The sequence below is a fragment of the Pteronotus mesoamericanus genome, unplaced genomic scaffold, assembly GCF_021234165.1.
Source record: "Pteronotus mesoamericanus isolate MK-2021 breed Mesoamerican mustached bat unplaced genomic scaffold, CSHL_Meso_final contig_68, whole genome shotgun sequence".
Classification (NCBI taxonomy): domain Eukaryota; kingdom Metazoa; phylum Chordata; class Mammalia; order Chiroptera; family Mormoopidae; genus Pteronotus; species Pteronotus mesoamericanus.
In genome coordinates, this window is record NW_026555234.1 from 29710866 (window position 1) to 29729590 (window position 18725).

Below are 18725 nucleotides of genomic sequence, written 5' to 3' on the forward strand. Positions count from 1 at the left end.
GAAGCAGTAATCGAGAAACTCCCAGCACACAAAAGCCCAGGGCCAGACGGTTTCCCAGGAGAATTTTACAAAACATTTAAGGAAGAGCTAACCCCTGTCCTTCTTAGACTATTCCAAAAAATCCAAGAGGAGGGAAGACTGCCAGACTCCTTCTATGAGGCCAGCATCACCCTGATCCCAAAACCAGATAAAGACCCTACAAAGAAAGAAAGCTACAGGCCAATTTCGCTGATGAACATGGATGCTAAAATCCTCAACAAAATATTGGCAAACCGCATCCAGCAATACATTCAAAAGATTATCCATCACGATCAAGTGGGATTCATCCCAGGGATGCAGGGATGGTTCAATATACGCAAATCAGTAAACGTGATACACCACATAAATCAAAGAAAAGACTAAAACCACATGATCATCTCGATAGATGCAGAAAAAGCATTTGACAAGGTACAGCACCCATTTATGATCAAAACACTCAGCAAAATGGGAATCAATGGGGCATTCCTCAACGTAATAAAGGCCATATATGAAAAACCTACAGCCAATATCATACTCAACGGGCAAAAACTGAAAGCTTTCCCACTAAGATCGGGAACACGACAAGGATGTCCGCTCTCACCGCTTCTTTTCAACATCGTATTGGAAGTCCTAGCCACAGCGGTCAGACAAGAGAAAGAGATAAAAGGCATCCAAATAGGAAAGGAGGAAGTAAAACTATCATTGTTTGCAGATGACATGATAGTGTACATAGAGAACCCTGTAGACTCTACCAAAAAACTCCTCCACCTAATAAGTGAATTTGGCAAAACAGCAGGATACAAAGTCAACATTCAGAAATCAAAGGCGTTTCTGTACACCAGCAATGCAATAGAAGAAGAAGAAATCAGGAAAAATATACCATTCGATATAGCACGAAAAAAGATAAAGTACCTAGGGATAAATTTAACCAAAGACACAAAAGACCTGTATGCAGAAAACTATACAACATTGAAAAAAGAAATTAAGGAAGACACAAATAAATGGAAGCATATACCGTGCACATGGATTGGAAGAATTAATATCCTTAAAATGTCCATACTACCAAAAGCAATTTATAGATTCAACGCAATCCCTATTAAGATACCAATGACATATTTCACAGAAATAGAACAGACATTTCAAAAATTTATATGGAACCATAAACGACCTCGAATAGCCGCAGCAATTTTGAGAAACACACACAAAGTAGGAGGGATCACAATACCGGACATAAAACTCTACTACAAAGCCACTATACTCAAAACAATCTGGTACTGGCACAAGAACAGACCCATAAACCAGTGGAACAGAATAGAAAGCCCAGAAATAAGCCCAGGTCTCTATGGACATCTAATATTCGACAAAGGGGGCAGAAGCATAAAATGGGGCAATAACAGCCTCTTCAACAAATGGTGTTGGGAGAGCTGGATGGCTACATGCAAAAAATTGAAATTGGATCATCAGCTGACACCATACACAAAAATAAACTCAAGATGGATAAAAGACTTAAATATAAGTCGCAACACCATCAAAGTCCTCGAGGAGAACATTGGCAGGAAACTCTCAGATATCCCACGCAGCAATTTTTTCACTGATATGTCTCCTAAAGCAAGGGACATAAAGGAAAGAATAAACAAGTGGGACCTCATCAAAATAAGAAGCTTCTGCACGGCTAAAGAAAACATCAGCAAAATGAAAAGGGAGCCAACCATTTGGGAAAATATATTTGCTAATGATACATCAGATAGAGGTTTGATCTCCAAGATATACAAAGAACTCACTCGACTTTACTCCAAGAAGACAAACGATCCAATCAAAAAATGGGCAAAGGACCTGGGCAGATGCTTTTCTAAGGAGGAGATACAGAGGGCCCAGAGGCATTTGAAAGGATGCTCTGCATCACTAGCCATCAGAGAAATGCAGATCAAAACCACCATGAGGTATCACCTCACACCGGTCAGAATGGCCATCATAAACAGATCCACAAACAACAGGTGCTGGCGAGGCTGTGGAGAAAAGGGAACTCTAGTCCACTGTTGGTGGGAATGCAGACTGGTGCAGCCACTATGGAAAGCAGTGTGGAATTTCCTCAGAAAGCTGAAAATGGAACTGCCTTTTGATCCAGCGATTCCCCTGCTGGGACTATACCCTGAGAACACCAAAACGCCAATACAAAAGAACCTATGCACCCCAATGTTCATAGCAGCACAATTTACAATAGCCAAGTGTTGGAAGCAACCTAAATGCCCATCAGTAGATGATTGGATCAAAAAATTATGGTACATATACACAATGGAATACTACGCAGCAGAAAGAAAAAAAGAAGTACTAAACTTTGCGACAGCATGGATGGAACTGGAGAGCATCATGCTAAGCGAAATAAGCCAGGGGGCGAAAGACAAATACCATATGATCTCACCTATAAGCGGAACCTAACCAACAATGCAAAGAAGCAAGGAAAATATGACCAGCAACACTGAAAGGAAAAGAAATCAACAGAGACAAGAGGGAAGGGGGGGCAGGGAAAGGGAAGGGAAGGGGAAAGTCAAGGAACATATAGCAAGGACTCATGGACAAAACCAAAGGGGAAGAGCTGAGGGAGGGAAGGTGGGAGGGGGCAAGGGAAAGAGGTGGGGGGAAGGCAGAGACAAATGTATTTAAAAAGTAAATAAATTAATTTAAAAAAAAAACTAAATAATAAATGGAGCATCAGCAAGCTGTAAGACCTCAAGTAGTGTAATATACATATTGCAGTCTCAGAAAGCAATGCGTGGGGGGAAAACATTTTGAAGAGACACCAAAAGTTTCACAAATTTGATGAAAACTATAAATCCACAGATCCAAGAAGCCCAACAAGAAACAAACTAAAGAAACATGAAGAAAACAACAGGAAACACTCATATTGCTACAAACTGGTAATAAAGAGAAAATTTTTTAAATAGCAAAAGGAAAAAAGATAGATTAGAAACAGAGGAACAAAGATAAACACAGCACACTCTTTATTAGAAAAAACTGCAAGCTAAAATAGTGGAGCAACACTTTTTAAAAATGGGAAGAATAGGCAAACTAGAATTCCAAGTAAAGATATTTTTCACAACAACTAAAGATGTTTTCCAAAAGTTGAAAGAATTAATAACACTACAAGAAATGTTAAAGAAAGTCCTTCAGATACAAAGAAAATGAAATCAGATATAAACCTAATATAAAATAACTGAAAAACACCAAAAGTAATGAGTTTGATGATAAATATACAAAACTACTTTTTCTTATCTTTTTCCAATCTCTTTAAAAAACACCTGATTATTCAGAGCCAAAAAAAAAATACATTGTATTTGGGTTTATAAAATACACGGGCATAAAATGTATGAGAATCAAATAAAGGAGTTAAAATGGAATCATTCAAACACTCAAAATAGAAATTAAAAACAGAGGGAAAAGAAATAAAGAAAAGATGGGCAAATAAAAAGTAAACAGTAAAATGATAGATTTAAATCCAACCATATTAAAGATCACATTAAATGTAAATGATCTATGCCTGAATTAAATGACAAAGATTGTTCTGCTGGGATAAAATATCTAAATGCTGTACATAAGAAAACCACTTTAAATATAAAATACCAATAAGTTAAAAATGAAAGAATGAAAAAGACATACCATGTTAACACCAAGCAAAAGGAAGTTGAAATCACCGTATTTCAATGGACTTAAGAACAAGGAATCTTAGCAGAGACAGAGGGATAATTTACAATGATAAAGAGGACCCCCCCCAAAATCTACAAACTAAATAAAATACCCCAGTTGACCATCTACTGAACCAAGTATCTATAAATATGATTTGAACAATAAAAGTTAAGCCTCTTGCAAATGACCTATAACTCTTAACACTATATTTTAAAATCAGGGAACAAAAACAGCTTAAGAACCAAACTGAGAAAATTATGCACAGGATTTAAAAAAAAAAACAAAAACCCTTGTCATTTAAAAATCTTGGTAAGGCTTCCCACTAATACAAACAATTAGGATTAATCAAGAATATTTATTAATATTTCATATGGAAAGCATAGAATATGCCTGAACATTTGAGGAACATGTCAAGAGGGTACTTAGCACAGGCCCACAAAGGAAAAATTCAAGAGAATTTTTAAAGCAGTGTCTTAACCTTATTACACGTACCTTTCTTCTACACTGATGCTTCTGACAGTCACGCATCTTAACACACTTAGTTTCACAGAAATAAGGTTTATGACATGGCATTCGTTTTGTATGCTTTCCACAGCGACAATGCTTTTCTACTTCCTGGAAGATGCAAATAAATGCTATTAAAACTAACTTTCATTAACATGATTTTTTTTCACCTTGTAATTTTTATAATTCCTAAAAAAAATGAAAAAAAATTTAAGAACGAATGTATATGAAAGACTCCACCAAAACGAAAGCTAAATTTCCTAAAATGTTTGTATCTTACTTTGTTCCAAAACAGACTTCATATGAATTTCCATTATTAAATGTAGTTGTAATTTAATACTAAATAGTAAAACAATACCACAGGTTAAAATCACGTACATGTAGTTACACCATGACATCTGCATATCTTGTCTCAGTAAAGCAAGAAAACTGGATTATTTTATAAGCTAACTTGTTGACTTGGTAGTATGATTAGAATCGAAGTAACATATACATAGCTTAAAAGTCTCAATTAAGTCTAAGCATTAGTTTCTTTCCATCATCACAAAGCCCAACTCATCCTTGCTTTGAATGTCTGCTTGGAACAAATAACACCACTCTAGACCATATGAAAATGAGAACGTTCAAACTTTTACCAAGCAGAAAGAAACAAAAGATTTTTGGATTTGATTGCTGGCATACTCTCCTGCTTCTTCACCATATACATTAGGTCACTAAACACATTCAAATCATGACACAGGTGTTTATAAAACTAAGTAATGGAAAACAATTATAGAACAATTTCATCTGACATACTGTAATGAGAGCCCTTAGAAGTGATTATTATAGGAGATGACTAACTTGTCTACATGTTTCACAAGGACCTCGGTGGCAACGCTGTGAACATCTATGGATTCCACATTCAAGTAATTTGTCACAACTGTCTCCACAAGTTGGTACATCTTCTGTACAAGGCAAAGAAAACTCTAAAAGCAGACAAAAAGACAATGTTAATAATAAGATCCGTTATTATAAAGCACTAACAATGCGCCATGTCCTTTTGGCTCCCTAAAGGACGACAGCCCAAACCATGAATTTTTTGCATCTATATAACTATTGGAAAAAATTAACTTTAATGAAAATAATCTCTAATTTAATTTGTAAAGTTAATATAAAGTTAAAAAGAATTTGAAACATGACAAGTTACCACCCTAAAGAACTTTTTTTATAAGCTAACTACTTCAGAAATAGTTATCTAAATAAGTAATAACATGTAAAAACCTCTATGAAGAATCCCATAATATAGTGCTATAAAAACATTTGCTCTTAATAATCTCACAGGATATAAAAAAAAAAAAAAGAAGTAGATTTTAAAACGTTAGGAAACTCGCCTTCAACATAAACTCATTAGGACAAGTAGGGGCAACAATCTTACGGTGCAGAGTTAAGGAAACCGCCTCAAACTGCAACCTTTCTATGTCTTTATCTCAAAGGAACCAAAATTAAATTCATTTATGACCCAATACATAATAATGACAATAGCTTATAATTATTAGGTTTCCTTTATGTGCTAGGCACTACACTAAATGCCTTATGAGCATTTTATTATCTAATTCTCACATTCATCTTACGAAGGTACAATTATTGTCCCCATATAACTTAAGAACACCAGAGTTTATGAAGGTGGGATATGAACTCACATATGCCTGACTCCAAAATCTGAGTTCTTAATCTACATGCTATACTATCTACTCATCCAAATGTACAGAAGTCTAACATCACATCTAAAATTACATTAGGAACTCAGAGAAATCTAATTAGGAAAGTCGTTAGCATAAAAAATAATCATATCTCATTTAAAGTTTAAAAATAGTCTTACTTGACTTCTGACAGGGACAGAATCTTTTCCCAGATCGAGGACATTCTCCACAAGCACCAACATGACAAACTTGCTCACATGTATGATTACCACATGGCAGTGTTTTTCCACACACCTAAAATAATATGTAATAAGCACTAGTGAAGGACTTAAAAGTTATCAAAAAAGACTTTGTACGTGACATAATCTGTTTTTTCTTTGTATATAATCTACTTTTCAACTAAAAATAAGCAACTGACGCTCTTCATAACTTGTTCTTTCTCTATAAACATATACACATCCATATATACATATACATGTTTATATATACACACATATTCCTATGCACCAAAGAGTGTATTTTTAAAATATAATACAGGAAAAAAGTACACATAGTTTCATATGGCCATCTGCCAAAGATTTCCAAGTGGCACCAAAGCCATGCCAATTCTAGGACAATCTACAAAATCAATCCTCCTTACTCAATTGGATTAACTTAAGAAGTGGGCAAGCATGTTGATTAAAGACAGGGGAAGGAAAGGAAGGGATAGCTAGCAAGAGAGTACATGTGTACTGAGTCCAAAATTCAAAAAATAGCTGTCAAGTTGAATCAAAAAATTCCCCTCCACTAACTGAAATATTAAATTGGAAAAGTTTCCTCAAATGAATATAATTTGAGTTACTATTCCTCCTCTCCTTTTATCCAACTAACCCTAATTAGCTATATCATAATTAGCATTTCTGATTGTTTTCTATATTCTTTAATGCCCACCCCCTCAATGAATGTACACTTACTTGATCACACTGCCACAGTGGACTTGCACAGCTTCTTTCAGCTACTTTTTTGCCACAGATACACTTTTGTCTACTAACTCTCGGACAGGGTGGACAACTGCCTAAAATCACAATGAGGAATTAGGACAGAGAGGCACATTATAAAAGCAATACAGACTGTTTTGACTTTGGCTAACAAGTATGACCTCTCACCTGCATGACAAGGATTTTCACATTTATGTTGTCCACAAAGCAACTTCCGCCCACATGGCAGCTGACAGGACCATTCCTTGGCACTGCATCTACGAGGGATGGGTTTTGCTTTCTTACAGTAACAAGTAGTTGTGACCATCTTTGGACAAGGAGGGCAGGGCCCTAGAATCCAATAAAAGCGGGGGAGGGAATAGAAGTCAAAGACAATTTTCAATTCCTATACCTATCAGTGATTTCTAAAGCTTTCCTTACTGATACTTTAAAAGGCATTTTCTTTCGATATTTTCTTATGTAAACTTAGGTTCTGAATTCAACTTTCACAATTGTTTTGCCTCAACATAAAAAGAAATAACCACCCACAAACAATGTAACAGATAACTCACCGGGATGACAGAGGAGTAAACATTTATGGCCACAAGGAGGTTTAAATTCTCTCTCACATACTTGACCACATGAATGAGGCACAAGCCACGGATCTAAAGGTGGATCTTCTACTTTTCCACAATAGCAATAGTACCTAGTAGGTGTGTCAGATCGTTTGTATTCAAACCTACATTTTGGACTACAAAGAAGAATTACTGAAGTTAATTTCATTTTTAAGTGACACAAAAGACAGGAATATAAATACACTTTGAAATTTAGTATACTTAATTAGTTTTATGTAAGGCAATCTCTGTTCCATTTTTATACTAGTGAAAAACAAGATTTTACTAAAATAAATTGCAACTGCCTAGAACAATTCTGTCCAAAATAATTTCCTGAGATGATGGAACTGTTCTATATCTGCCACGTCCAATATAGTAGTTCTTAACCACTTATGGCTAGTAGGCACTTGAAATGTGGCTAATGCATCCAACTGAGAAAGGAACAGAGCTTTTATAATTTTTGAAAATGGAAATAACCATATGTGGCTGGTTGCTACTGTATTAAACAGCACATACCAAGATTACACCTATATCCTGGCTTCACCATATGAAAGCAAGAGACATCTGAACACATCATTTTATTTAAACAAACTTCCATATCCCCTTTGGTAACAAGGGAATAAAATCTCTCACAAATGACTAAGAATGTTCACAAAGTTCTAGTACTTCTAAAATGTTTTTAAAAACCACATTGCCACAATTTTATAAATATAGAGTGGGGCAAAAGTAGCTTTACAGTTGTGAGTAGGTGAAAGTTTATTCTTATATTATTACTGATTAACTATTGTATTACTTTCCATATGAACAACTATAAATCTACTTTTGCCCCACCCTGTATATCAGTACTTATTGTAACAAGAGGAGGTGTGACGTGGATCCAGATTTTCTGAAGCCTGAATCTTACACAATTTAGGGGTCTCTGTTAAGAAAAAGAGCTCAAAAATTACAAAGATAAAATTAGCTGCAAAAATGAATATTTCTGTGACCACACAGAGCACCTAAAATTTATGCTTCATTATCTTGAAAATAAATCTACCCTTTTGGTTGCCAGTACGGATAAATTTTTCATTGTCTTTATTTAGCAGAAATATAAAATTTCTATTCCCCAAATTTTTCTGGAAATATAACAGAAGTTCAAGATCAAATCATGAATAATAAGCCATCTGATAAAATATATGTAGAAAAATTAATAAGATTAAGTAATATATACCTGCAGTTTTTAAAGACTTTTGAAGCTAAAATTGGGAAGCCTATGATCAAAATATGTTAGATGACAGTCTTATACAATATGATATTAAAGTATACTAATATGAACTCCAGAAGAGATGAACCAGAATTATGAAGAATTCTAGTCATACAGAAAAGAAATGAAAGTTGTTTAAAAATGATAACAAAGGAGTTGTTTTGCAGGGGAAAAATAGAGTCTGAATGATTTATTAGTTTTTGAAAGGAACTAGTAGTTATACAAAGTGGGAAATAAATGCCATTACTAAGTTCCATATCTTCACAAATCAGACGACTAACTGAAGGCCAAACATGGATACTGAAACTGCCAATAAAGAAACTTATGAGCTACAATTTTCATTTATTTTACAACTTGATATTCCAACTAAATTAGAAAAATTACCAAGGCCAGGGATAATCTCTCTTTTCAAAATCATCATCTGTCAAAGAAGACACCAGAAACTGGCTGTCTTTAGCCCACTTCTGGATACAGGGCATGTGAAATATACAGAAACATCCTGAACAACTCCAAACCTAAGACAAAAGTATCAGATATTAACATGTACACAATGATTTTTCTTTGATAATTAAACACTACTTTAAAATAAGCACCACAGTAAATTATTTTAAAGAGCAAACCAAGGATTAAAGAAAAATAATTTTTCCCTACAGTAAGAAAAATATTATTAACCATCCAGATTCATTCATCTAGAAATAACTACTGCTAAATTTCTGGTCAGTCTCTAACATTTTTTAAACGTATTTCTTTTTTAAATGAGGTGATACTGTACTGACTGCTATGTAATTTCATAGCCTTTTCTTTTAACATTGTATAAATATTTACCTTTGTCAAACACATTCACACAACATATTTATAGCTGTATAATATTTCATGTAGATTTATATACCATAAATCATGTAACCCATTTCCAGTTGTTGGACATTTAGGTTATTTCCAATTATAAATAACACTTCAGTGAATTCCTTAAACTACATATAATCTCTATTTTTTTGTTGTTATATTAAAACTATTCGTCTAGCACTTATGTTAAATTCTAAAAATTAAGTGAGCAAAAAAACTTGAGAACACACACACATATATATATAAAATTTAAAAGCTTAAGGAATAATAGCAATTTTTAAAACCTACCAACACTTTGATATAACTGACAAAAGTCAGTCCTTTCACTATAACACTTCTCAACTGTTTGATAAAGTCAGACATGTCATATATTGCATAAACAGGCAACGGCATTTAAAAAGAAAAGCCGACTTTTTAGCTGAATTCCTCCCCAGTCAGCGACCGAGAAAAGAACTGGAATGGGGGAGTGAGAGGACCAGTGGGGAAGAGGAAATGCCGGTAAGTAGTACATTGTCGAGCTGATTACTGTTAAGAGCCAAAGTTCTTAACAGTCAGGCTAGGGATCCTCTGGAAAACTATTTAAAACACTACCCTAGCCAAGCCCCTCACAAAGAGGAGGCTGAGCACTCATCCACCAATGCCCTGTGGTGGAATGCTGCCCCCGGGGACACTGCCTACCCTCTGCTTCTGCACTACGCCTCTGCGCGGGCTGAGTCCGTTCCCAAAGAGGATGCACTGAGGTTAAAACACACACACACACACACACACACACACACACTCTCTCTCTCTCTCTCTCTCTCTCTCTCTCTCTCTCTCTCTCTCTCTCCCCCTCCCCCCCACCCCCACCCCCACAAGCATTTAAGGTAGGAACTGTATCCCCTCAAGGAGAGCTTGCAGCAGAAATCAGAATAAACCGACCAGATGTGATTCCAGGCACCGAAGGTATCTGCTACACTACCCTATCCGATATAGGTTAAATTTTCTGATTCACTCTGTGTGAGCATCCCACTTCCTTTGGCCCAATTTTCTTCCCCTAGGCAGGACTGCTATAATAGCAGTGGATTAATCTGGGGTCTGAATGTTGAGTCTATCATATCCAGTCATCACTTCCTCTTAATTGCACCATTAATGCCCTTTTAAACTTATACATACATAACTCCCAGGCCATCACAACCCTAAATAGGTAAGTTATGTCTGAATCCATTGCTCCCCAATGACTCTAGTCACTTTCCACAGTTGCTTCAAAACAAGAAAAACTCCCTAATAAACATGGTCACTGTTAGGTTCTACTTCCTTGAAGGCAGGGACCATGTCTATCTTTCCAATGTGCTGAAAGTAATGAAATATAGTTCATGTTAACATTTTAGTATTTGTGGAAATCTCTAATGTACAAAGATATTAAAAGTGCTACATTGAATTGAAATGAACTTTACTGAAGATACTTGCTCCAGTTATATTAATAGTGCTAAAAATACTGGATGCTCATTTAGAGGAATTTTTTTTTAATTACAGATTTACAAAATAAAGATCAATAAAATTCTCAAATGAAGCATTTTTTAAACAATAAACAAAAATAAGCAAAAGCATAATAAATGGTTAAGTATTATAAATACAAAATAAGATATTTCGGGCAGAGACATTAATATAGATAAAGAGAAAAACTTACTGGCTGGTTTCTCTTCACTGAAGCAATACAAATTAAGCATGTCATAGCCCCTGCTTGAAAAGCTTCATTTACATACTGCTTTGTTCGCTCTAATTCACGTGTATCTCCATCTTGAAATTTAAAAATTGAAAACTTCATGTTAAGCAACATCTGAAAACAACACAAACTCACTAATACCACTACAGTATGTGAAAACTGGCCAGCAGTATCAATTGCTCAAAATATAGCTTAAAACAAGAAGTTTAAGAAAAGTACCCAGCAAGCTGCCAAGGGGTCACAAAGTCCAAGATTTAAATCTTTACATGTTTGATTCAAAACCCTTTCAGAGTATACTTGCTCTTATTGCTGTTACAATGGTTCACAAATTTGGTGGGGGCACAGCCATAAACAAGAGCAGCAAAATGTCAAAGGGAAAGCATGTCAAAAGGCAAAGTGAAAGAAACTGAATGTTAAAGTTCAACAGTCATTTAGCCTAAATACAATAAGCACATGACTGTGTGTGTTTGACACACAGCATATTCTTAATAAACACTCGTTGAATAAAAAGATCCCGAGGTCATTACAGCAGAGTATTTCTGCTTAAAAAGGAAGCATGAACTTCTTAGAAAAAAATTAAACTATATTTTCTTGAGCAATTACTGAGCATTTATTTGGTAGGCACTGTACTATGAGAGTTTTAGTAGGAAAAACGAGCTATTTGTAACTCCATTCTATAGATGATAAGACTAAAGCACTTCAGTTTGACTCTTAACCACTACGAGCCCTCTCAATCACTATACTATGCTACAGCAAGGGGTTACTACAGCAAAATCCAAAATAACAGGTGAAACGCAAAATGAAAGGCAGAAAAGCTACCCAAAGCACACATGCCACCAAAAGGGCAGTAATCTGAGACACTTTAGTGTAAATGAAATAAACCTTCACGCCTTTAATACAGTAAAGATTGTTCAATAGAGGCTAAGAGTATAAACTATCATAAGTATAGAACTTATGGTAATAAAATGGTTCAAATCAAAATTTAAGTTAACCAAAAAGAAAAATTTAAATAAAAAGGATGTCTGAATAATTCTTTACTTTCTAAAATCATGTAAGGAAACACAGCACTTGTAAAAACTTGCTCTACCATAATATAATTTAAGATATTAAAACAAAATATACATAAAGTCACTCCCAAAACTATAAATTATAAAATTATTAAAAACAATTGTTTTATTTTAAATAAACATTAAAGTTTAAAGAGTATCCTTAAAAGCAGACTTCATAATCACATTCTGTGTTTATTTTGCTTTTCCACATAGCTAGCTTTAACAAATATATAACATTTTAAATGTCATCTAATTTACAGTTAACACATAATGGAAAACAAGAACAAGATGAAATAGGTCTTAAAAAAATGAAGTCTAACCTTTTAAGATTTGTATAAGATTTCTTTTAAAATTGTATTAAAGTTTGGCCTCAGCAATAGAGTTTACCACCCAAAATGTCATGGTGGATCACATGGCATTTGAAGTCATGCATTTTGAAAAAATCACCCTGGCAACGAAGGAAAATGAGTATGAGGCGGCCAAGGCTAGAAACATAAAGCACCAGTTAAGAGGCAGCTGTAGCAGAGAAACCAAAAAATAACCTTTAGTGAGTTACCTAATGTATCTGTCTCATTTTTCTCATCTTTAAAATAATAATAGTAATAGTAATATTTACCTCACAGTTATCATGTGAATTTAATAAACACATTAAAAAGCCATAGGGGCCTAAATTAAGGCAATGTCAGAATATGGGGAGAAGAGGGATAGATTTAAGAAATTTAGGAAGTAAAACTCAGGAGGACTTGGTAACATTTGGATTAGGTTGCTCTTAAAAGTCGACATTCATGTCAACATGAAGAAGGAAAGAGTGTTGTTTGATACGGTATCTCTCCGACATGTGCAGAGGAAAGGAGTGGCAGTGAACGAACACACTCGTGTGTGCGCCATCCCTGCTCCCAGATTTCTGGTGTGGGTGCGTGACTGGGAAAACTGTGGTGCTCCTAACTGAGATAAAGAAAAAAAGAGAAGTAAGTTATCTTTCAACCTATGTTTGATGTGTCCATGGGCCAGCAAGATAACGATACCCATCAGGAAGTTGACCCGGCAAGTCTGAAATTTGAGAAAAGAATCAGAAAATTTCAAAGGCTGTGCTCACAGAAAAAGAATAACTGTCTCTGATAAAGTTCTGGTGTCCAAATATGGCTTTAAGAGTAAGCCGGATATCAACAACTTATCATGTGATTGTACAGGTCAAACCTGAGTACTCAGTTAAAAAAAAAAAAAAGGTATGAAAGTCAAAAGTTGTAAGATATAAAAAAAATAAAGTCAAGAAATGAAATTTACTTCATGATGAAAAAGAGAAAAAAAATGAACAGATTTAAAGGAGTATTCAACGTCTTTAGGTCCAATCAAATCATAACCAGGAACAACCCGAACCCACTTACCTCACAGGGAGCTTTGCCGCCCTCCTCCCGGCCTTCTAAGGAAATACCAACTAAATACACAGGACAGCTTCTAAGGCTGTAAAGGACATTGCCATTCTATTTGCTTTACAGAAAGATTAATGTTCTACAACATATAACTCAAATAGTAAAATGTACAAAAATGCAACTCTACAAGACAAAAGTGTTCATTCTTAAGATGCAAAAGCTGTTCCATATAGAGTAAAAGTGTTTGTAAACAGTCAGAATATATTTTCATTAATAACCAAAAAGTCTACATTTAAAAGATCATATAGTACCTGTCTGAGTAGTGTAAGTTATAAATGTATTAGCAACTATTTTTCCCTGTTTTCCTTCCAAATCTTCATCACCTTCTTCTTCAGAGGAGGAGCTGAAGTGTTCTTCAACAAGTTTTTTTGCCACAGCTTGATTAGCCTTCTTGATTTCCTCAAATTTCTTTTGAGACATTAGCTCTGGTTAAAGGGGGGAAAAATGATTTTCATTTCCACAAAACAATCTCTCAAAATGCAAGTCATAATGTACTAATGCAATCCTTTTAGTAGATTTAAAAGTCATCTTTGGGCACTCTATTTTACTATCATCCATGAAAAAGTTATTTTCAAATTTCTTGTCACACAACAAGAGGGAATGCCACAATGAAAACTTACAGTTTTGTAAAATACCCTGCTAAATGCAGCAAACTGTTCTAGGAACAGTGACTAATAAATCAATTTTTAAAATTATAAAAAGGTATGATAAAAGTATCTAAAAAAAACCTGATGATAACCTCAAAATGAGGACATTGACAAAAACTAAAATGGGATGTTTAAAAACAAACTGTACACAGTTATTTTTAAGAGGGAAACATGCCCACATGGGAACACATCCGAATCAGCAAGAGGCAGGTGCTTTTTAAAACCACCTCCTCCACACTACAGCCGACGCTGGCCTGGCCCACCAAAAGACTGAACGATATTCAATGTATAGCCACTACATTTATAGAATCTGCTTCTTAGAAAGCTCAAGGACTTTTTGCCTTTATTAAAATGTAGTCACGCAACATATTTAGTATTAAAGACACACAAAATGTTGCTAACACAGAAAATGTTTCTAACTTTCTTCCAAAAAAGAAATGCTAAATTTTATATATTTCTTCCAGTACCCTCTTTAGCACTGTCTGTACTTCTCATTTTATTATTTGGTTAAATAGCAATTCAAAAAGAATTAGATTACTTCATTCCCGATGAGACTGCAAACTCCTCAAGAGCAAGGACCACAGGAATTTTCTTTAAGTACTAAGTGTTAGTAAACTCTTAGAGACAGCAACCACAGTTTAAGAAAGGAGCTACAAACATACTGAATTGATCTTAATTTATCAGTGCCTATATTGAGAGGATTTTAAATGTACTAATTTGAAAATTTCAACTGCTAGTTTAAAATTTACTTTATGCCTGAAAGTGATGAGCTACTACTAAGATAAGCTTTTCTTTCCTTCATAAAATATTTTCCCTTTTTTGTTGCAGCCAGTTTGGTTGGGGATTTTGTAGTATTTCAAGTGAAACTGGAGGAAAATGTACAGTGCCTACCTAGAAATCTTTTAGTATTAAGAGAAAACTAATATCTATAAAATACATGACTCAAAACTGGATGCACAGTAAGAGAAATGATAAATGTTATTAATTATGGGAAATTAGCAGTTAAGGATATATTTTCTTAAAAGGTTGAATTAGAACACATAATAAAAACATTCATAGCCTGATCAATGTGTCCACATAAAAGCATCTCAAAAAAAGCTGACACAGCAACCTTCCTATGTATTATTTCTTACACTCAAATCTCAATTATCCAGGTGAAGAATGCTCACTTTCTACTATCCACAAAAACCCAATAAAGTTTACCAAAACTGTTTACAGGTTTCCAACTTGCAAACTTCACCACCACCATCAGAAACTCAGTAACTGCAAGCTAACAGAATATCACCTAATTTTAAAATTAGCTTAGGAAAAAGAGGCATTCAGAAGCTCAGTTCGCTCTGCCTGCCCCCCCCCCCAAAAACTAAATGTATTTCCCAATACATTCCGAAAATACATTCTAAACACACACACGCAGAAATGATTTCAGGGATCATTCCTGTGGCCCCATGCCCTCCTCCGTTAGTAAAGCCAAGTTAGTGTTTGCTGTGCGCATGCTCTCAGGCTCCACCAAAACACAGCCTTGAATTAAGGATACTGAGATGCCGGAGGAGTCCACATCCAGGAAAAGAAGTAAAATTTGTGAATAGGAACCAAGAAAGTACCACAAGCTAAAGAGCCTACACGACACAGACAATTAAAGTCAGTAAACTAAAACAAGCAGGTGAAGATAGGAGATGACAGCTGGCCCCCAGAAGAAAGAAGGGCAATGAGAAATTTAGTGCCAAAGCCCAATCTAAATGGGATTTCTACGACTCAGTCCTGCTGACAGTTGCCATGAAGCCTTGAGAGTATTTTACAAGAAAACTTGTTAAACGGATTTTTATGAGACTTTCAAAAGAAAAAAACAAAACAAAAAACGATGAGAACCAATTCAGATCTAAAGCTTGTGTTAACCAAACCAAACCACAGTATAGACTAGACCTCCGGACCACAATTTGCAACTTTTGATCCAGAGAGACAGTAGGCAAAAAGAGTGAATGGAGGAATACTGGACAGAGAATTAGCAAAGATTAACATCAATTAAAATGAAGGTAAAAGATTTTAAAAATTAAGATACAATTAATATGGGAATCTGCCTAGAATACCGAAGAGAGTAGCTGTCTGAAAGGCTTGAGAGGTGTGGCCAATAGTGAACTCCCCAAGGAGAAGAAAAGCAGTAAATGAGAGCAAGGGCAAAGGCAGTTCGGCCTCGGCAGAGCCTCGGCAGGCATCCAGGTGAGACCGAGCGCGGGAGCCATTCTCACCACTGGCTACGGAAGTCTGCAGCGCTTCAGCTCCCGCGGGGCTGCGCCGGGCTAAGCTACCTGCAGCCGCAGCGGGCGCGGCGCCGCCGGGGCTGGCGCCAGGAGCGGCAGCGCCCAGCGACCCCTTCTCACGCCCTCCTCCGGCTCCGCGGAGATGGAATCCATTTCCTGAGGAGGGGGCCGCAGTGGCCCGTCCTCGGGCTCGGCCTCGGCCACCGGCCACCTGGCGCCAGGAAGCGTCCATCCCTGGAGGGAAAAAAGAGAGAGAGAGTGTGTGTGGAAGGAGCCTGACTGCAGCGCTGCCGAAGCGGAGAGACCCGGGGCAGTCAGGGAAGCCAGTGGAGGGGCCGACTGAAGAGGGTCCACGCAAGACGGGGACCGGGTTCGAGAAGGTCGCGGCCCTGTCTCTCCCCGAGGGCGAGTGCCCGCTAAACCCGGGCTTGGGAGATGGACCGTAGAGGGAGAGGACTAGGCAGAGAAATGGACTGCGGGGAAAGGAACATCCAGCGCCCGAGAGGGCAAGGTGGAGAAGAAAAGCGGCTTCTCAACCTTAGGGGTAGTGCCCTAAGGCGAGGGAGGCCGACTGACCCGGCGACTCCGGCGGGGAACCAACTGCAGTAGCGGACCCCAGGGAAGGCTACGTCTCCTTACAGTCGGTGCTTGCCCCCAGCGACTACAACTCCCAGAAGCCCACGTCAGCTGCCAGCAGAACGCGTGGCATCACTGGCCACTTCCTTATCCGGGAGAGTCAGGGGTGGGGCGGGGAGAGGGAGGAAGTTCCGAGCGCTTGCGCAGACTGAGCTGGGCCTTCGGAAACTACAATTTCCGTCGTGCTCTGCGTCTTGGGTGAGGTTGCCGTCCTAACGGGGCTCTAGGTGGGGAAGTAGGTTGCCCCTGAAATGTTCTTCATCCCAGGAAATGGTGCTATATCTCAGCAGCTGCCAAAACCCAGCAGAGTATCCCAGTTCTGTTAAGAATGGCTATTACTGACTTCTCTCCATCTTCAACCTTGCCTTCGGGATTTAAGGTGGGAGAAAACTTTTCTCACGAACGGGAGAAAGCACTTAGCAAGAAAATACCTGGAGTTGCAGAAGACAGAGAGATAAGCGAGTTCAGAAAAACTGGCTGGGGTAGAGACAAGTACTCTTCTGATTTGTTACCGCTCTGTAGCTGATAATTCTAATGCCTGTAATAGTCCTTTATAATTCACAATATGCTTTCCCTGAGCAGGCCAATTTTTACTTTCATGACAGCCCTCTAAGGTAGATTTTATTAAGGAAAGTAGTTGAGAGTCAGGACCTAAATCTTCTAATTTCTGCGAGTTTTTCAATAGATAAACTTCAAAATTTGAGGAGTTCTGGCTGGGATTGAGAAACATATTGATTGCTTGGGACTACATAATCCTTTTACAACCCTTTAACTTAACTAATTCCTCTACATTAATAATGTCTAATATTTAAAGAGTATTAAGTGCCAGTCACTACTTAAAGTATGTTTTACACACACACACACACACACACACACACACTATCATCTATCAGAAGGTATCCAGCGACATAATATGAAAAATAAGGACATTTATTGAAGAAGATACGAGATACAAGAAACATGGTACATAGGACAATGGCACCTCAGTCCTTCAAAATAGGCACCTTGGGACCTCACACAGTTCTCCCAGTTGCCATCAGCTGCCCAGTTGTATTTTCCTGAATCTCATCATTGGTCTGAAATCTCTTCCCTTTCAAAAGTGATCTTAGTTTTGAGAAAAGCAGGAAGTTTCAGGGCACGAAATCTGGGCTGTAGGGAAGCTGAGTCACCTGAGTGATTTGATATTTTGCCAAAAAACTGCACAAGATGCATGAGCAGACATGTTGTCCTGATGAAGCTGCCAATCACCAGTTGCCCATAGCAGCAGCCTTCTGAATCATCCAAATAGTTTCTGTGGAGGAATATTCATGCTTAACGCAAAATTTGATGCAGATTCATTGCTCAACTTAGTTATTTTGAATGCAACAGCCACACAGTACATATGCTCACTCAGTGGTGTCTACTGCCTCCACTGACTGGTACAGTGAAGTCATTGTTCACGCAAATGCATTTGAATCCAGTCTCCTTG

At 37.0% G+C, this 18725-nt stretch overlaps 1 protein-coding gene across 4 annotated transcripts in view; it reads right to left on the reverse strand.

Annotated features, from left to right (window-relative positions):
* The window catches only part of NFXL1 (nuclear transcription factor, X-box binding like 1), a 54326-nt gene extending 36771 nt beyond the window's left edge, over positions 1–17555 (reverse strand). Inside the window, exons 1-11 of one of the 4 annotated variants that reach the window (XM_054582143.1) lie at positions 17198–17555; positions 16670–16855; positions 13971–14144; positions 11205–11314; positions 9080–9210; positions 7411–7589; positions 7028–7189; positions 6836–6936; positions 6062–6176; positions 5044–5168; positions 4192–4314 (exon numbers count right to left, since the gene is read on the reverse strand). In XM_054582143.1, coding sequence (XP_054438118.1) covers positions 4192–4314; positions 5044–5168; positions 6062–6176; positions 6836–6936; positions 7028–7189; positions 7411–7589; positions 9080–9210; positions 11205–11314; positions 13971–14144; positions 16670–16853 — 1404 coding nt within the window. In that variant the 5' untranslated portion in view covers positions 16854–16855; positions 17198–17555. Of the gene's footprint in view, positions 1–4191; positions 4315–5043; positions 5169–6061; positions 6177–6835; positions 6937–7027; positions 7190–7410; positions 7590–9079; positions 9211–11204; positions 11315–13970; positions 14145–16609; positions 17082–17158 lie in introns of those variants that run through there. The other 3 variants (XM_054582140.1, XM_054582141.1, XM_054582142.1) reach the window with 3 other exon arrangements.
* Between the last annotated feature and the right edge of the window lie 1170 nt (positions 17556–18725).